Source organism: Rhinoraja longicauda, chromosome 26 (genome assembly GCF_053455715.1).
Source record: "Rhinoraja longicauda isolate Sanriku21f chromosome 26, sRhiLon1.1, whole genome shotgun sequence".
Classification (NCBI taxonomy): Eukaryota; Metazoa; Chordata; class Chondrichthyes; order Rajiformes; family Arhynchobatidae; genus Rhinoraja; species Rhinoraja longicauda.
The window spans coordinates 32,746,251-32,766,341 of NC_135978.1; the positions used below are offsets into that span (position 1 = coordinate 32,746,251).

Consider the following 20,091-nt stretch of genomic DNA (forward strand, 5'->3'; position numbering starts at 1 on the left):
AAATTTGAATCCCTCCCCCTTGCACCATTTTTGAAGCCACGTATTCATATGAAATATCCTCCTATTCCTACTCTGACTAGCACGTGGCACTGGTAGTAATCCAGAGATTATTACCTTTGAGGTCCTACTTTTTAGTTTATCTCCTAGCTCTCTAAATTCACCTTGTAGGACCTCATCCCGTTTTTTACCTAAATCATTGGTGCCAATGTGCACCACAACAACTGGCTGCTCACCCTCCCCCTTCAGAATGTCCTGCAGCCACTCAGAGATATCCCTGACCCTTGCACCAGGGAGGCAACATACCATCCTGGAGTCTCGTTTTCGGCCGCAGAAACGCCTATCTATTCCCCTTACAATTGAATCCCCTATCACTATAGCCCTTCCGCTCTTTTTCCTCCCCTCTTTTGCCGCAGAGCCACCCACGGTGCCATGCACTTGGCTGCTGCTGCCTTCCCCTGATGAGGCATCTCCCCCAACAGTATCCAAAATGGCATATCTGTTTAGGAGGGAGATGACCGCAGGGGACTCCTGCATTACCTGCCTACTGCTACGCTGGCTAGTGGCCACCCATTTCCTTTCTGTCCGCTTATCTTTTACTTGTGGTGTGGCCAACTCGCTATACGTGCTATCCACGACCTTCTCAGCCTCGTGGATGCTCCAGAATGAGTCCAACCGCAGCTCCAACCGTTCAATGCGGTTTGCCAGGAGCTGCAGCTGGACACACTTCCTGCACACGTAGTCATCAGGGACACCGACAATATCCCTGATCTCCCACATGTTGCAGGATGAGCATTCCACGGGGCCGATCTCATCTGTCATGTCTTCCCCCCAAATTAAATCAAATCCCTCTTAATCCTTTAAACTGTACCTTTACTAAAAAGCACTGAACCCTTAACTCACTGAACCCTTAACTTCCTGAACCCTGAACTCACTGAACCCTGAACTCACTGAACCCTTAACTAAAAGTACGAAAAGCAGAAATACAACCCCGGGGTTACGCCCAATCAGCTGCTTCCTCTAGTCCGCTTCCACCAATCAGCGGCTTCCTCCAGAACACTTCTTTTAAAGTGTGAGGGAACGTTTTTGTCCTGCTCCAACCGCCTCCAACCGCTCCTGGGCGTTACAGTTTTCAAGCTCCTGTATCATCTTCCCGATTGCGGGGGTGAAATGTGTGTGTGGCCAGGGTGTGGTGGGTCTGTGATGCTAGCTGCCTTTTTGAGGCAGCGACGCCTGTAAATCCTTTCGATGATTGGGAGGTCAGACCCCATGATGGACTGGGCAGTTTTCACTACTGTTTGCACTACTGTTTGCGATCATACCTTGCAGGCTTGTGTGATCGGCAGAGGCTGTATATGCTGGACTGTTACCTTTGGAATGTAGGAGGCTGAGGGGTAAACTTATTGAGGTGTACAAGACCATGAGGGGCATGGATAAACGAGCACTCAGTCTTTTTCACAGAGCAGTAGATTCTAAACCTAGAGGGCATAGGTTTAATGTAAGAGGGAAGAGATTTAAGAGGGACCTCAGTGGCAACATTTTCATTCAAGAATAACCCGTATTTGGAATGAGCTACCAGATAAATCTCTTGAAGCAGACACGACAACTTTTAAAAGACATTTGGACAGGTGGATAAGAAGGGATTCAGGGGTTATGGATCAAATGCAAGCAAGTAAACTAGTCCAGTGCACCAACTTGGTCAGCATGTACAACCTGGGCCGAAGGGGCTACTTCCGTGCTGTATGGCTCTATGACTTTTAACTGTTGATTCACGAGTACTTGTGTTCTCTCCTTGCAGTTGTTACGTCATCAGGGAAGTCTTGCCCCGAAAGGAAATCTGCACTGGTGTCAGCACAAAGGGAGAATATATCTGTTAAGTCTCCGGTCTCTGTAGTGGACCCATCTGCAACTCTCAGTCCTTACGAATCTCTCCATGGGCGAGGGAACCCTGAATTCAGAGGTCATGTTCCACTCCCCTTCGACCAGACAATGGCTTTCCACCGAGCATTAGACCCAGGTAAGGCTGTCTGTAAATGGGATCTGATTTGGTCCTATCTTTCCTTGACATGCATTCCTTATGAACTCTGCATTCAATTTTTTTTAAGAGTTAGCCATTGTTGATTTACTACGTAGAAAAGAACTACAGATGCTGGCTCAAATCGAAGGTAGACACTGACGGGACAGGCAGCATCTCTGGAGAGAAGGAATGGGTGGCGTTTCGGGTCGAGAACCTTCCTCAGATTTACTGTTGTAGTTTGCCAGTCTACCCGAGTCAGCTCACGCCTTTGTTGTTTGGGTTATTCAGGTTTGAAATTCTCATCCTGGTTTTGTTTAACTAAATCATTGTCTTTAATATAAAGTTCTATCCCTAAAGCCGCTCAACTATCAGATCATCAGTGAAGCCTTTCTCATTGCACAAGATTCGATGTAAGATAGCTTGTTCCCTGAGTCTTTTCCACTCAATGTTTAGCAAGTGGCAGACAGCAATAAAGAATGTAGACAAATCATTTCAATCTCGAGGTGAAGATTCATTTTGGGTTACTGATTGATGTATTTTCCCACATATTTAAAATTGCAGTTTAATCTGCATGTTTTGCATTTCAAGATTTAGAGCTTGTACAGATTCACTTCATGCACTAAATGCTCACTCTTAACTCTCAAATTAAATATTCACTAACTCTTCAAATCTAAATCGTTCTTGGACCAAATGCTCACTGTATCGCCTCCAAATATAGATCGTTCATGGACTAAATGCTCACTGTAACTCCTCCAAATCTAGATAGTTCATGGACTAAATGCTCCCTCGAGCCCCTCCAAATATAGATTATTCGAGGACTAAATGCTCACTAAAAATAAGGTGGACATTAATTGCTGGACTAACTCAGCAGGACAGGCAGCATCTCTGGAGAGAAGGAATGGGTGACGTTTCGGGTCGAGACCCTTCAGGCTCACTGAAAAGATCCTGAACTGAACACAAAAGTTTAAAAAATAGACACCTGGAACCGTGAGAAAACCTGCTGACATGTTGTTCTCAAATACACTGTGAATCAAAGGACTGAGAGGGTATTCATGGATTTTGACTTTCATGTGCAGTATCTCCGTCAGATCAGGGTCCATGTGTCAGGATTAATGGAACCAAAGGATATTAATTGCTGGTAGACACAAAATGCTGGAGTAACTCAGAGGGTCAGGCAGTACCTCGGGAGAGAAGGAATGGGTGACGTTTCGGGTCGAGATCCTTCTTCAGACTGATGTCAGGGGAGGGGGCGGGACATCAGTCTGAAGAAGGGCCTCGACCTGAAACGTCACCCATTCCTTCTCTCCAGAGATGCTGCCTGACCTGCTGAGTTACTCCAGCATTTTGTGTCTACCTTCGATTTTAACCAGCATCTGCAGTTTTTTTCCTACAGCTATGACTGACGGTGTGATCTTCATTGTAATGTTCTTGTTGCTTTTTCTTTAATCTGCAGCATACCTGTTTCCCCGGCAACTTTCCCCAAACCCCAATTATTCAAATCACTATCAGCTGTACGCAATGGAGAACACACGGCAGACCATTCTCAACGACTACATCACTTCCCAACAGATGCAAGTCATTACTAAGCCGGATGGTACGAGGGGAATGTCACCACGGGAAACTTTAGGTGTCCCCTATGCTGCTGGAGCCAGAGGTGAGATCCCCTTTCTAGCTGCCTCTGCGCTGGTGACTGTTCACTGAGTATGGCTTGTTTCAAACACTGGATTATTGAAAGTGTGTCCATTTGCAGGAATCATTGACTTGGCACAGATGCCACACACGATACTTGTACCAGGTGGGAGCAGTACTCCTCCCATGGACAGGATTACCTATATTCCTGGTAACCAAGCCCCTTACCCTGGCAGGTACAACCACTCCCCTATATCACCAGGTAAGAATAGCTTCATGTTATTTAAAATCAGAACTTTTATCAGATTGTAGCTTTGTTTAATGCAAATTGAAAGAATAAAGAGAACAGCTGGTGCTGAAAAGCTGTACACACTGGCTGCTCTGTAGTGGGATCAGTGGAGAGGGAAATTCTGCTGAAGATTGAAAGCAGTTTAGTTGTCACGTGTATTGTCACATGTACCTAGGTAAAGTGAAAAGACTTTAGAGATACAGTGTGGAAACAGGCCCTTTGGCCCACTGGGTCAGTGCTGACAAGTGATCACCCCTTACACTAACACTATCCTACACACTAGGGACAATTTACAGAAGCCAATTAACCTACAAACCTGTATATCTTTGGAGTGTGGGAGGAAACCGGAGCACCCGGAGAAAACCCACGCAGTCACAGGGAGAACGTACAAACCCAGTACAGACAGTAACCTCGTCAACATCAAACCCGGGTCCCCGGAGCTGTAAGGCAACAACTCTACTGCTGTGCCACTTTGCCGCCCTAACTGTACATGATTACAATCAAGCCGTCCACAGAAGACATAAGAGATACCAGATACTGGGATCTTGACCAAAACACAGAGGGCAGGTGGAACTCAGTGGGTCAGGCACCATCTGTGAAGAGAAATGACAGACGATGTTTCAAGTCAGTGCACTTCCTCATACTTGAGACTTAAGAAGAGTTCTGATCCAAAATGTCAATTGTCCATTTCCCTCCACACCTGCTGAGTTCTTCCAGCACTTTGGGTTTTTTCTGCTGGAAGTTATATCTCTTACTTAAACTGGGAGAGCTAAAATGGAGGAACTAGTCAACGACTTCAGAACAATGAATACACACCCAGGTTGTGTCAATGATACTGAAGTGGAAATAGTCAAGAGCTTTGGGTTCCTGGCTAGTGATAAGTTTTAATCTACAAATTGAGAGGGAGAAGGGAAAATCGGAAGTGTCAGTATTACAGTATAGCAAAGGGGATTACAGAGGTATGAGGCAGGAGCTGGCCAGATTTGACTGGAAGGAGACCCTAGCAGGGAAGACGGTGGAACAGCAATGGCAGGTATTCCTGGGAATAATGCAGAAGTTGCAGGATCAATTCATCCCAAAGAGGAGGAAAGATTCTAAGGGGAGTAAGAGGCACCTGTGGTTGACAAGGGAAGTCAAGGACAGCATAAAAATAAAAGAGAATAAGTATAACATAGCGAAGAAGAGCGGGAAGCCAGAGGATTGGGACTCTTTTAAAGAGCAACAGAAGATAACTAAAAAAGCAATACGGTGAGAAAAGATGAGATACGAAGGTAAGCTGGTCAATAATATAAAGTTGGATAGTAAAAGCTTCTTTAGGTATGTGAAGAGGAAAAAAATAGTTAAGGCAAATGTGGGTCCCTTGAAGACAGAAGCAGGGGAATTTATTACGGGGAACAAGGAAATGGCAGACGAGTTGAACAGGTACTTTGGATCTATCTTGACTAAGGAGGATACAAACAATCTCCCAGATGTTCTAGTGGCCAGAGATCCTAGGGTGACGGAGGAACGGAAGGAAATTCACATTAGGCAGGAAATGGTGTTGGGTCGACTGATGGGACTGAAGGCTGATAAATCCCCAGGGCCTGATGGTCTGCATCCCAGGGTACTTAAGGAGGTGGCTCTAGAAATCATGGACGCATTGGTGATCATTTTCCAATGTTCTATAGATTCAGGATCAGTTCCTGTCGATTGGAGGGTAGCTAATGTTATCCCACTTTTTAAGAAAGGAGAGAGAGAGAAAACAGGAAATTATAGACCAGTTAGTTTGACATCAGTGGTGGGGAAGATGCTGGAGTCAATTATAAAAGACGAAATTGCGGAGCATTTGGATAGCAGTAACAGGATCGTTCCGAGTCAGCATGGATTTACGATGGGGAAATCATGCTTGACTAATCTTCTGGAATTTTTTGAGGATGTAACTAGGAAAATGGACAGGGGAGAGCCGGTGGATGTAGTGTACCTTGACTTTCAGAAAGCCTTCGACAAGGTCCCACATAGGAGATTAGTGGGCAAAATTAGAGCACATGGTATTGGGTACTGATATGGATAGAAAATTGGGTGGCAGACAGAAAGCAAGAGTGGGGATAAATGGGTCACTTTCAGAATGGCAGGCAGTGACTAGTGGGGTACCGCAAGGCTCGGTGCTGGGACCGCAGCTATTTACAATATATATTAATGACTTGGATGAAGGGATTAAAAGTAACATTAGCAAATTTGCAGATGACGCAAAGCTGGGTGGTAGTGTGAACTGTGAGGAAGATGCTATGAGGTTGCAGGGTGATTTGGACAGTGTGTGGGTGGATGCATGGCAGATGCAGTTTTTGTGGATAAGTGTGAGGTTATCCACTTTGGTGGTAAGAATAGGAAGGCAGATTATTATCTGAATGGTGTCAAGTTAGGAAAAGGGGATGTACAACGAGATCTGGGTGTCCTAGTACATCAGACACTGAAAGGAATCATGCAGGTACAGCAGGCAGTGAAGAAAGCCAATGGAATGTTGGCCTTCATAACAAGAGGAGTTGAGTATAGGAGCAAAGAGGTCCTTCTACAGTTGTACAGGGCCCTAGTGAGACCGCACCTGGAGTACTGTGTGCAGTTTTCGTCTCCAAATTTGAGGAAGGATATTCTTGCTATTGAGGGCGTGCAGCGTAGGTTTACTAGGTTAATTCCCGGAATGGCGGGACTGTCATATGTTGAAAGTCTGGAGCGGCTCGGCTTGTATACACTGGAATTTAGAAGGATGAGAGGGGATCTTATCGAAACATATAAAATTATTAAGGGGTTGGACACGTTAGAGGCAGGAAACATGTTCCCAATGTTGGGGGAGTCCAGAACCAGGGGCCACAGTTTAAGAATAAGGGGTAGGCCATTTAGAACAGAGATGAGGAAAAGCTTTTTCAGTCAGAGAGTTGTAAATCTGTGGAATTCTCTGCCTCAGAAGGCAGTGGAGGCCAGTTCTCTGAATGCTTTCAAGAGAGAGTTAGATAGAGCTCTTAAGGATAGCGGAGTCAGGGGGTATGGGGAGAAGGCAGAAACGGGGTACAGATTGAGAATGATCAGCCATGATCACATTGAATGATGGTGCTGGCTCGAAGGGCCGAATGGCCTACTCCTACACCTATTGTCTATTGTCAAACCAGCCTCCCCCACACCCCCCCCAATCACTCCATTTATACTTCACATTGCCTTGAGAAAGCAGCCAACATAATCAAGGACAACTCGCAGCCCCTCTCTTTTCCCCTTTCCTATCAGGCAAAAGATACAAAACCTTGCAAGCACACACTACCAGATTCACAAACAACTTTTTTGATTGCAGGAGGTTGAGGGGTGATATAGAGATGTATAAAATTATGAGGTGGGGTAGGGTGAATGTACAGAGTCTTTTTGCCAGGGGATCAAGAACTAGAGAACGTATGTTTAAGGTGAGAGGGGAAAGAGGGGATAAGACCCTGAGGAGCAACTTCTTCACAAAGAAGGTGGTGGCATATGGAATGACCTACCAGAGGAATAGTTGAGGCAGGTGCAATAACAACATTTAAAAGATATCTGAACAGGTACCTGGACAGGAAACGTTTCGAACGATATAGGCCAAACACGTGCAAATGGGAATAGCGTAGATGGAGCATCTTGGTTGGGATGGATAAGTTGGGCCGAAGGGCCTGTTTCCATGACTATGATTCTATTGAAAAGACATTTAAAATGATCTTCTTACCCCAGCTACTATATCTAATTCAGAACATTCCTATCTTTCTTACAAAAACATTTTTAAAGAAATTAGATTCGATAATAATACCCTTATTGTGGATTACAAAACTCATAGGATAAGCAAAAATCAACTCTACAAACCAAAAACTAGGGGTGGGCTTGCCCTTCCAAATTTCAGGTTTTATTACTGGGCCTCTGCCATCAAGTCCTTTGCTTTCTGCTTGACACCTCAAAAATCCCTCTGAATTGGCAAAAAATAGAACTAGAAGATTGTCACCCATACTCAATAGGTACCATCCTATTAGCTCCTACTTCAATTGATAAATCATATTATGGATTTAATCCTGTTATACACAATATGGAAGCAAATCAGAACCTATTTTGAACTTAAACCTATATCTCTTGCTTTGCCCATTGCAAACAACCCCACATTCAATCCATCTATTTTAGATAAGACTCTCTCTACATGGAGTGAATTAGGAATCCACAGTGTCAGAGACCTATATATCGATGGTACGTTTGCTACCTTTACACAGTTACGAAGGAAATTTGAACTCCCAAATAGTAACTTCTTCAGATACTTGCAAATCAGGGATTATATACGAAAGCATCTGTCGGGGTTTGAAGTTGGGAGGCATTCTCAAATAGATGACTGCCTTAAAACATCACCATATAAAGACAGATTCATCTCCTATATGTATGATGTCCTTAATCAATAACCTCTCCATCCTCTAGGAAGTATAAGATCAATTGGGAAAAAGACATAAATGTGCAAATACCAGATGAAATATGGGAGGAAAGCCTCGAACGTATTAACAGGTGCTCAAACAATGCTAGACACTGCCTCATACAGTTCAAATTATACATAGACTTCACTACTCCAAGGCAAAAATACACAGTATTTATCCAAATGTTTCTCCTACTTGTGATAAATGTTACTCCTCAGATGCTGCTCTTTTTCATAACTTTGTATCGTGCCCTAAACTCGCCTCTTTCTGGTCTGATATATTTAAGAATATCTTAGACATTCTTAACATCCCATTAAACCCAGAGCCCTTATTAATCATCTTTGGGGTATCTGAAACATCAAGACAACTCACAGCCGCTCAACGACAATTCCTCTCCTACTGTCTCATTACGGCAAAGAAACTACTGCTCATGGCATGGGAAACAACAGCTCCCAATTCCACAATGTGGCTCCATCACTTGGCCAGTACATTACATTTAGAAAGAACAAGACCAAGTGGACCCGTTGGGCCCATTCCTCGTAGAGGGGGGACAGGGAAGGGGAGAGGGTGTGACTGAGTGAGCCCTGGTCCCAAAGCCTCTCCTGTATTGTTGCACCCTCAATCCCCCTTATCCCCCCCTCCTCCCCCCACTGACCCACTCCACTCCATCCCCCCTACCCACCACCACTTGCCCGTCCCCTGCCCCCACCCCCACTTGCCCCTCCCCCGCTTGCCTCTCCCCTACCCCCAGCCCTGTCTCCACCCCCATTTACCCCTCCCCACCTCTATTCCACCCTCCCCCCACTCGCTTCCTCCCCTACTCCCACTCTCCCTGCCTGCACCCCACTCTCCCCCACCCCAATCTTCCCTCCTCCCCACCCCCACTCTCCCCCACCCCCCATTCTTCCCTTCTCCCCACCTCCACCCTGCCCTCCTCCCCACCCCCAATCTCCATGCCCGCACCCCACTCTCGCCCCACCCCCAATCTTCCCTCCTCCCCACCCACACTCTCCCCCATCCCCACTATTCCCTTCTCCCCGCCCTGCCCTCCTCCCCACCCTCACTCTCCCCCCTCCCCCATTCTCCACTCTTCCCCACCCCACTCTCCCCTGCCCCGCACTGTCCCCCTTCCCCCCCACCCCCACTCTCTTACCCCGACACCCAACTCCCTACCCCCACCCTCCCCTGCCCCCCACACCCACTGTCCCCCTTCCCCCCACCCCTCCTCCCCCCCCACTCCCACTCTCCCCGACCCCCTTCCCCCCCACCGTCCCCCAACCCCTCCCCCACTCTCTCCTTCCCCTCCTACCCCCACCCTCCCCTCCACCCACTCGAACCCCCCTCCTGTGGACCCGGCAACACCGCATCCCCACTCTCACCTGCTCCCCACTGTCCCCCTTCCCCCCCACTCCCACTGTGATATTTAAGACATTTGGATAAGTACATGAACAGGAAAGGTTTAGAGGGATATGGGCCAAATGGTGGTCAATGATGCTGGTTTAGACATGCATCTTGGTCGGCGTGGATGATTTGGGTGGAAGTGTTCATGGTGTATGATTATGACTCATGAAGGGACACAATGCGGACATGCTGGATGGAGGACTGAACCAGACAGCTTCACTATCCTGCACTTCCAAACCTACAGTGATAACCATCTCAAAAGTAAAGGCTGCCTTTCACCAAAAGATTTGAGCCATGTCGACCTGCTGTTAATTTTCAAAAAGGCAGGAAAACATTGCATTCTTTTGCTTGTCTTTGTCTGCAGGTCATCCTGCACATATATCTGCATCTGCAGCAAATGCAGAACGTGAGAGGGAAAAGGAGAGGGAGCGAGAGAGAGAACGGGAGCAGAGAGAAAGAGAAAGGTTGGCCGTGACCACCTGTGACCTATCTTACCTCAGGGCAGGTAAGTAATTGTGCAGACCTCCAAACCCTTCCGAATTTGGCGGAAAGTTTCCACTTTCTTATATAATTTCCGCCATCCCGATTTCGTCTAACATTATTCCGCAAAACACACGCCTCGCCGCTCGCCTTGCCACTGGCCTATACTCGCCTCGCCACGAGCTCCGCCACGCCTCGCCGCTGGCCTGTACTCACCTAGCCTCGTCATTAGCCTGGGGTGGGAGCTGCTTTATGTCCTCGTCGTCCACCCTGGGCAGTTCCACGGAACTGGCAACATTTTCAACAAAGCGTCAACTACGGCACTCAGAAGCACCAATTGCCACTTTTGATTGTTGTAGTTGACATACGAAAGAAGAAGAAGCCACTAGCCCAGCCTCACCTCGAGCTAGCCTGTCCTCGCCTGGCCTGGCCTCGCCGCTGGCCCGGCCTCCCTTCGCCTCGCCACTGGTCTGGCCTCACGTCTAGCCCGGCCTCGCCTCGCCGCTGGCCTGTACTCGCCTCGCTGCTGGCCCGGCCTCCCCTCGCCGCTGGCCTGTACTCGCCTCGCCTCACCGCTGGCCTGGCCTCGCCGCTGGCCCGGCCTCCCCTCACAACTGGCCTGTACTCGCCTCACCGCTAGCCCGGCCTCGCCTCGCCGCTGGCCTGTACTCGCCTCGCTGCTGGCCCGGCCTCCCCACACAACTGGCCTGTACTCGTCTCGCCGCTGGCCCGGCCTCGCCTCGCCGCTGGCCTGTACTCGCCTCGCTGCTGGCCCGGCCTCCCCTCGCCTCTGGCTTCGCCTCGCCGCTGGTCCAGCCTCACCGCTAGCCCGGCCTCGCCTCGCCTCACCGCTAGCCTGGCCTTGCCGCTCGCCTCGCCTCTCGCCGCTGGCCTGGCCTTGCTGCGGAGCATGAGGCACGTTGATGTTGAGAGGGGATGGGGGTTGGGGGGGGGGGGTTGATGATGAGGTGTTGAAGTGAGGGATGATGAGGTGCAGGGGAGTGGGGGTCGGGGGGTGGAGGAAGGGAGGGGGTGGAGGTGGGGGGATAGGGGGGTGGGGGGGGACATGGACCGTTGTGATTTGCTGTTGAAGACCACTGGAACTAGTATGTCTTCAATTAAATTAGGTATGTGCAGTTTTAAATGAAACTCTTTCTTCATAACTTAGTCATACATTTTATGACCATTGGTCTTTTATTCAATACCAAGATAATTGGGATGTGTACGGATAAAGCAAAATAGAAAAAACAAAACAAAACAATTTTTGTTTTGTTGTACAAAGTATTTCTGTTCAATAACCTTTCTATAAATAGTAGAATATACTCATGATAGGCCTGACATTGTACATGCAGTCCAAGAACTACAGACTGTTGGAAATAATAGTCGTTTTTCGCACACGAATGTAGTAGCGCAATGCATACGCGCATTTTGCGTGCATACTTTTTTTTGCTTAAAAATTGCATTACGCGCCATATTATGAATTTTGATGTAAAATTCTGAATTTTGGACATCAACATTCTGAATTTGTAAAATCAAATGTTGGCAGGTCTGATTGTGTACTTGCCATGGGCACTCTGTGTGGGTGCTGCTGTTGGTATGGGGACTTGGACAACAAGGCATCTGCAACTGCCCCCATGCTGTGGGGTATCCACAGTCGCCCCTTGGCTGTGGTTCATGTCTGAAAGATGACATGACTTATCCAGTGGGGCAGCTGGTAGAGCCGCTACTTCACAGTGCCAGGGAGCCAGGGTCGATCCTGAGCTTGGGTGCTGTCTGTGTGGAGTTCGGACGTTCTTCCTGGGACCGAGTGGGTTTTCTCAGGGTGCTCCGGTTTCCTCCCACATCCCAATAACGTGCAGGTTTGTAGGCCGATTGGCCTCCGTAAATTGCCGCCAGTGTGCAGGGAATGGATGAGAAGATGGGATAACATGGAACTGGTGAGAACGGGTGATCAATGGTCAGCGTGGACTCGGTGAATTGAAGGGCCTCTTTCCATTCTGTAAACTAAATTGAGCTAAACTAAATTTTGCCCATGTTTTTATTTTTCCCACAGGTCCTGAACAGACCAGTCGACCAAATAGCCATGGTTATGTCCGTTCCCCATCACCATCAATACGGCCACAAGAGACCATCTTACAGCAGCGACCAAGTATATTCCAAGGAGCCAATGGCAAGGGTGTTATAACATCGCTGGATGCAGCTACGCAGCCTCGGATAATGTATGTACTTGAACAGAAGTGTTGAGAATGAAACAAATTTATTGCTTCTATTGAGGGTATATATGAAATAAAGTAACTGTCATCAGTTTGCTTTGCCTTTTCACTTCCTGAATACAGTTCATTTCATCTTTTGCCTCATGCGACCCTCACTCAGTCATCTTGTGGCCTTCTAAACCTCTGCTGGCTGTGGGCAAACTCTGATTGTTCCATTTACCCACCAGCCATGTATTTTGCTCACCCCCTTCAGCCAGATCTTAATTTTGAGATCCTCACCATTCATTTAAATCACTCCATTAATTCCTTTCTCGGTAATCTTGCCCAGCCCTACTAAATACCTGAACTCCAATTCTGACCTCTTGCATTTAATTTAAAGCCCCTGAATTTAATTGTTTCATCAAAGGCAAGCATGTCTTAAACTGTAGAGGTTCTAAAGTCTGGAAATCTCTCCCGAAACCTCTTTACCCCGCTCTTCATCTTTACAATTGTCCTTACAATCAATCTCCTTGAAATCATTCTCTTGGCTACCTGCTCTGTTATCTCCTCATTGTTGTTCATTGTCATGATCTATTTGGTAAAAGTCCTGTGAAGCAGGACGTTCGGCGATGTTTTTTATAAATCAAAGTTACATGTTGTTCATTCTGTTTGGTGAGGTTTTCCCAAGATATGATGGTGCCTCACCGATCCAGCAGCCCTGATCCAATCTTGACCTCCAATGCTGTCTGTGTGGATTTTGCACGTTCTCCCGGGGTGCTCTGGTTTCCTCCCACATCCCAAAGACTTGCGGGCTGGTAGGTTAATTGGTTACTGTAAATTGTCCTGAATGCAGGTGGGTCGCAGAAGAATTAGGAGGGGGTTGACGGGCATGTGGGAGATAATAGGCTACAGGGAAATGAGTGGGGAATAGGATTGTTCTGAGAGCCAGCCTACACTGGACGGGCTGAATGTTATTCTATACTGAAAAGAGAAATGGGATTACTTCCTTTTCTGAATAATCCTTTCAAATGCAGTGTGACAGTTTGGAGTGACCAATTCCTGGTTGTTAGCAGGCTCGGCGGTGGTTTTGCTGGACACATCCCTCAATCCGCCTAGGCCACGTGATCTCCCAGTTTCCAAACACTTTCACTCCCCCTCCCATTCCCATAATGACCTTTCACTCACCACTGTGAGTGAGGCCCAACCTAAATTGGAGGAACAGCACCTCATATTTCGCTTGGGCAGCTTACAACCTAGTGGTATGAATATAGACTTCTCTAATGTCAAGTAGCCCTTGCATTCCCTCTCCCTCCATCCCTCCCCCATCCTAGTTCTCCGACTAATTTCACTGTCCTCCTGATTACATTTTCCTGAATGTATGCCTCGTTGTCACCTTCCCTCAGCTAATTGATCCATTCTGCATTTTCCTTGACATTTGGCCCCTTGGATCTCTTGTATTCACACCTTAGCCTTCCATATCTTTATGTCTCCCTCTCCCCTGACTCTCAGTCTGAAGAAGGATCACACCCATTCCTTCTCTCCAGAGATGCTACCTGACCCGCTGAGTTACTCCAGCATTTTGTGTCTACAGTTTGTTATGTTGTATGCATGCACACCTCTCTCAGTAATGTGTTCAGGTGCAACTTCTGACACAGCAATGCTTCTGAGACATAGTTTTGGCATTACATTAAAACACAATGATATTTCTGCTGACAGGCAAGTCCCACAAGGAGCCCTCTCCATCCCACAAGGAGCCCTCTCCATCCCACAAGCCTCTCGCTTCAGCACAGCAGCCGATGCCCTGGCAGCGCTGGTCGATGCTGCAGCCTCAGCGCCACAGATGGAGATGGTGAAGGGGAAGGAGAGCAAGCACGAAGGCCCCCGAGTGGAAGAAGTAACAGGTCGCAGAGTCTCGGAGCAGCAGCAGCAGCAGCAGCAGCAGCAGCAGCAGCAGCAGCAGCAGCAACAGCAGCAGCAGCAACAGCAGCAGCAGCAGCAGCAGCACCTCCATCAGCAGCAGCAAGTAGAACACGAGCGACGGCCAGTGCAGTCACCATACTCGTCCTCGGCGAAGGCCCAGGCACAAGCCGGTTATCCGGAAAAAGCACCGCCCCCCAAATCCCGGTACGAGGAGGAGCTGCGGACGCGTGGGAAGACCACCATCACGGCCGCAAGCTTTATAGACGTGATCATCACAAAACAGATTGCTTCTGACAAAGACGGCCGAGAGCGAGGGTCTCACAGCTCGGATTCCTCCAGCAGCGGTAAGCTCCTTCATGTCAATGCAATTCAATACTTTATTGCCACATGCTTCCTGTTGCCTACAACCTGGTAGAATCATATAGTTCACCCAGGCAGTACATAAATGTCGCGACGGGTTTGCGCCAACAAAGTTACAAAAGTTCACTGAACAATCCTATCTATTGCCTATCGCAGCATATGGCAGAAGCCCCCCCCCCAGGTCTCCCCTTCTTTCTCAGTGCCCCCCTCTGCCAGTGTTGTTGTCGTGTTTCCCCCTCCCCCCCTTTTCAGCACTCACCGATGGCCCTCACTCACCGACGGCACCATCTCACTCACCAACGGCCCTCACTCACCGACGGCACCATCTCACTCACCGACGGCACCATCTCACTCACCGACGGCACCATCTCACTCACCGACGGCCCTCACTCACCGACGGCACCATCTCACTCACCGACGGCACCATCTCACTCACCGACGGCACCATCTCACTCACCAACGGCCCTCATTCACCGACGGCACCATCTCACTCACCGACGGCCCTCACTCACCAACGGCCCTCACTCACCGACGGCACCATCTCACTCACCGACGGCCCTCACTCACCGACGGCACCATCTCACTCACCGACAGCACCATCTCACTCACCGACGGCCCTCACTCACCGACGGCACCATCTCACTCACCGATGGCCCTCACTCACCGACGGCACCATCTCACTCACCGACGGCCCTCACTCACCGACGGCCCTCACTCACCGACGGCACCATCTCACTCACCGACGGCCCTCACTCACCGATGGCACCATCTCACTCACCAATGGCCCTCACTCACCGACGGCACCATCTCACTCACCGACGGCCCTCACTCACCGACGGCACCATCTCACTCACCGACGGCACCATCTCACTCACCGACGGCCCTCACTCACCGACGGCCCTCACTCACCGACGGCACCATCTCACTCACCGACGGCACCATCTCACTCACCGACGGCACCATCTCACTCACCGACGGCCCTCACTCACCAACGGCCCTCACTCACCGACGGCACCATCTCACTCACCGACGGCCCTCACTCACCGACGGCACCATCTCACTCGCCAATGGCCCTCACTCACCGACGGCACCATCTCACTCACCGACGGCCCTCACTCACCGACGGCACCATCTCACTCACCAATGGCCCTCACTCACCGACGGCACCATCTCACTCACCGACGGCCCTCACTCACCAACGGCACCATCTCACTCACCGACGGCCCTCACTCACCGACGGCCCTCACTCACCGACGGCACCATCTCACTCACCGACGGCCCTCACTCACCGACGGCACCATCTCACTCACCGACGGCACCATCTCACTCACCGACTGCACCATCTCACTCACCGACGGCCCTCACTCACCGACGGCCCTCACTCACCGACGGCCCTCACTCACCGACGGCACCATCTCACTCACCAACGGCCCTCACTCACCGACGGCACCATCTCACTCTCCGACGGCCCTCACTCACCGACGGCCCTCACTCACCGACGGCACCATCTCACTCACCGACGGCACCATCTCACTCACCGACGGCACCATCTCACTCACCGGCGGCCCTCGCTCACCGACGGCCCTCACTCACCGACGGTCCTTCTCGACGCCAGTGACTCGGGGCCGAGTTCAGAGGCGGCTTCCCTCGACAGGTCGTGGCCCGATGGTCTTTGTCGTCCGGCACACTAGTTGGCCTCACTAGTTGAATGTAGACCAAAGGCAGGGCAGCTCGGTCACTCACGTCAGCTCGGCTCCAGTCCAAACCCTTATGCAGAGTGGTAGACTGAGTGAATGACGCATTTAAGGGTTCTGTCCTTTTCCGTTATGTTACAGCTGTACAAGGTGTTGGTGAGGCCACACTTGCTGTATTGTGTTCAGTTTTGGCTTCCTTATAGGAAGGATGCCATTAAGCTGGGAAGGGTGCAGAGATTTACGAGGATGTTGCCAGGACTCGGGGTGGGGGAGGGGGGGGGGGGGTTGGGCAGGCTTTATTCCTTGAAGTGCAGGGCAGTGAGGGGTGGTCTTATAGAGGTGTATAGAATCACTAGGAGAATAGATAGGGTCAAGGAGAATAGATGAAGTGAATGCACAGTTTTTTCCAGGAAAAGGAATCAAGAACTAGAGGGAATAGTTTCAGGGGGCAGCTTTTTCACAGAGTGTGGTGCGTTTCTGGAACGAGTTGCCGGAGGAGGTAGTTGAGGCAGGTACTATAACAGCATTTCAAAGATCATTTGGACTGATATGTGGAAAGGAAAGATTTAGAAGGATATGGCCCAGGCATAAGCAAATGGTTCTGGCTGTGATGGGCATCTTGGTGAGCATGGATGAGTTGGGGCCTATTTCCATGCCGTGTATGATGCAGGGACAAACGAGAATCGATTGCTGCATTGATTCCTACAGCCCTTTAAAAATACAATGGCAAATTTTGAATTTCTTGTAGGATCCTGGTCAACTTGCCACCCTCAAGTATCACCAGAAATAAACTAATATCATTGATCTCAGTGTTGGTGAGATTTTGTAGTGCATATAATTGCTGTAGCATTTTAGCTTCTAACGAATGTCATGATAAATTACCTCAGAACCCTGTGCTTTTAAAATCATACTTTTAAACGTGCTCACTGAATCAGGAGGCCCTTGGGGAAGAAGCAAGGATTTTATTTGTTAATATTCAAATTATTTACATCTTTTGGCTATCTTCAACTGCATGCATCTTAATCAGCAGTAGTAGGGTTCCATTGTCTATAGATCCTCACTGTTGATCAGAGGAACCTCAGATGATGGGCTCTATCTGACCTCAGATGGTGATCAAGGGGCTTTCCCTGATGATATTATCGTCAAGCCCTCGACAAGGGAGGTGTACAAGGGAGGTGCCATTGTAGTCTGGCAGAATGACAATCCTGCGGAGGCCAGGCGCCAGATCTCAGACACGTCCTCATACCTACCTACCCCTTGACCATTACCTCATGGACGAACACCAGGCCACCATCTCCTAAACCTGATCTCATTGTCGAGAGCGATCTCCCCTTCACAGCCTCCAGCCTAATAGTTCCCCAATTCTGCACAGCCATTTCTATCTCCTTCTAAAATCCACAAGCAGGACTGACCTGGAAGACCCACTGTTAATGCTTGCTCTTGCCTAACCAAATACCTTGATTCTATCTTGGTATCCCTTGTCCAGTTCCTTCCGATCCACATCTGAGACACTTTACACCACCTTCAATACTTCAATAACGTTCAACTCTTTGGCCCCAGTGACCTTGTCTTTGCCATGGACATCCAGTCCCACCACACCTCCACTCCCCACTGGTTCTTCCTTGAACAGAGACCCTATCAATTCCCCTCTACTTACACTCTCTTCTGCCTGGCGGAACTTGTCCTCACCCAACAACTTCTCTTTTGGCTCCTCTCATTTTGTTCAAGTCATAGGTGTACCCATGGGCCCCAGCTCTGCCAGCCTTCTTGTTGGTTAGGTTGAACACTCCTGATAGAACATCGAACAGCACAGCACAAGAACAGCTCCTTCAGCCACAATGTATGTAAGACCAACTCTTGTCAGCCTGCACATAATCCGTATCCCACTATATCCATATGCCTGTACAAAGCCACTACTTTATCTGCCTCAACCATGTGTGCCCCAGCAACACATTCCAGACGCTCACCACCCTCTGTGTAAAAAACTTGCCCGGCACATCTCCTTTAAACTTTGCCCCCTTCACCTTAAAGCTATGTCCTCCAGTATTTGTTTTTTTCCATCCTGGGAAAAAGGTTTTGACTGTCTACCCTATCTATACCTCCCATCATTTTATATACTTCTATCAGGTCTCCTCACAACCTCTGGCGTTCCAGAGAAAACAATCCAAGTCTGTCCGACCTCTCCCTGTAGCTAATACCCCCAATCCAGGCATCATTCTGGGAAACCTCCTCTGCAACGTTTCCAAAGTCTCCACACGCTTCCTGTAACGGGGCGCCCAGACTGCACGCAATACTCCAAATGCGGTCGAACCAAAATTCTATAAAGCTGTATCATGACTTCCTCATTCTAAACATAACCTGGCACCGTTCCCTAACTCTGGCTCTGTGATATCATTGACTGCATCGTGCAGAACTCATTGATTTCATTGATTTTACTACTAATTTCCACCCTGCCCTCAAATTCACTGGGACTATATCTGACATCTCTCTGCCTCTCTCATTCTCTGTCTCCATCACAGGCGACAGACTATTGACTGCTACTACAAACCCACTGACTGCCGCAGCCACCTTGACTACACCGCCTCTCATCCTGCTTCTCGCAAGGACCACATCCCATCTCTGCCGCATCTACTCACAAGATGCGGCTTTCCACTCTAGGATGTCTGAGATGTCCTATTTCTATACTAAACCTAGCTTCCTGCCCCCCCCCCCCTCCATGCTGTTGTAGATGGATCCCTCACCCCTGTTTCCTCTGCATCTCACAGTTCTGCCCTCACTGTCCCTCCCCCATATGGAACAAGGATAGAGTTCCCCTGGTCCTTACCTTTCACCCCACCTGGCTCCACATCCAATACACCAGGCACTGATATTTTTGCTACCTGCAAACGTGGTCCCTCAACAAATTACATCTCAAGACACAAAGTTCTGGGGACACAGCCGGTCTGGACAAACATAGATTGGTGATGTTTTGTGTCAGGACTCTTCTTCAGACTGATTGTGGGTGGGAGATTGTGGGTGGGAGATTGTGGGTGGGAGATGGGGGGAAGAAACCTGGAAGAAAGGAGGGACAGAACAAAGCCTGGTGTTTTTGATAGACAGATGGTTGGACAAAGGCCAAAGATGAAAAGACACAAGGTGTAAGACAAACAGATTGAATAGTTGTGAATGGTAACAGTAGAGGAAGGGATGTAGATGGAAGGGGAGAGGGAAAGGAGGAATAAGTGTGAGTCCAGGTGGGGCACAGGGGAGGGGGGGGGGGGGGGTGCCGGTAGTTACCTACAATTAGAGAATTCAGTATTCATACTGTTGAGTTGTAAGCTACCCAAGTGGAATATGAGGTGTTTTAGTTTTAAAGATACAGCGTGGAAACAGGCCCTTCGACCCACCGAGTCCTCACCAACCAGCGATCCCCGCACATTAACACTATCCTACACACACGTGAGACAATTTTACATTTATACCAAGCCAATTAACCTACAAACCTGTACGTCTTTGGAGTGTGGGAGTAAATCGAAGATCTCTGAGGAAACCCACGCGGTAACAGGAAGAACATACAAACTACCTACAGACAGCACGGATCGAACCTGGGTCTCTAACGCTGTCCGGTAGCAACTCCACCACTGTGCTTCCCTTAAGGGGGTGAGGGTGCTGTTCCTGCATGAGAGGTTAGCAGCCCTAC

At 49.0% G+C, this 20,091-nt stretch overlaps 1 protein-coding gene across 21 annotated transcripts in view; it reads left to right on the forward strand.

Annotated features, from left to right (window-relative positions):
- Positions 1–20,091, forward strand: part of ncor1 (nuclear receptor corepressor 1) — a 186,200-nt gene that overhangs the window by 134,437 nt on the left and 31,672 nt on the right. For 16 of the 21 annotated variants that reach the window (XM_078422004.1, XM_078422003.1, XM_078422017.1 and 13 more), the window contains 7 exons: positions 1,796–2,014; positions 3,468–3,668; positions 3,750–3,905; positions 10,131–10,271; positions 12,300–12,465; positions 13,116–13,253; positions 14,155–14,702. In XM_078422004.1, the coding sequence (XP_078278130.1) occupies positions 1,796–2,014; positions 3,468–3,668; positions 3,750–3,905; positions 10,131–10,271; positions 12,300–12,465; positions 13,116–13,253; positions 14,155–14,702 (1,569 nt within the window). The remainder of the gene's footprint in view (positions 1–1,795; positions 2,015–3,467; positions 3,669–3,749; positions 3,906–10,130; positions 10,272–12,299; positions 12,466–13,115; positions 13,254–14,154; positions 14,703–20,091) is intronic. The other 5 variants (XM_078422024.1, XM_078422023.1, XM_078422018.1 and 2 more) reach the window with 3 other exon arrangements.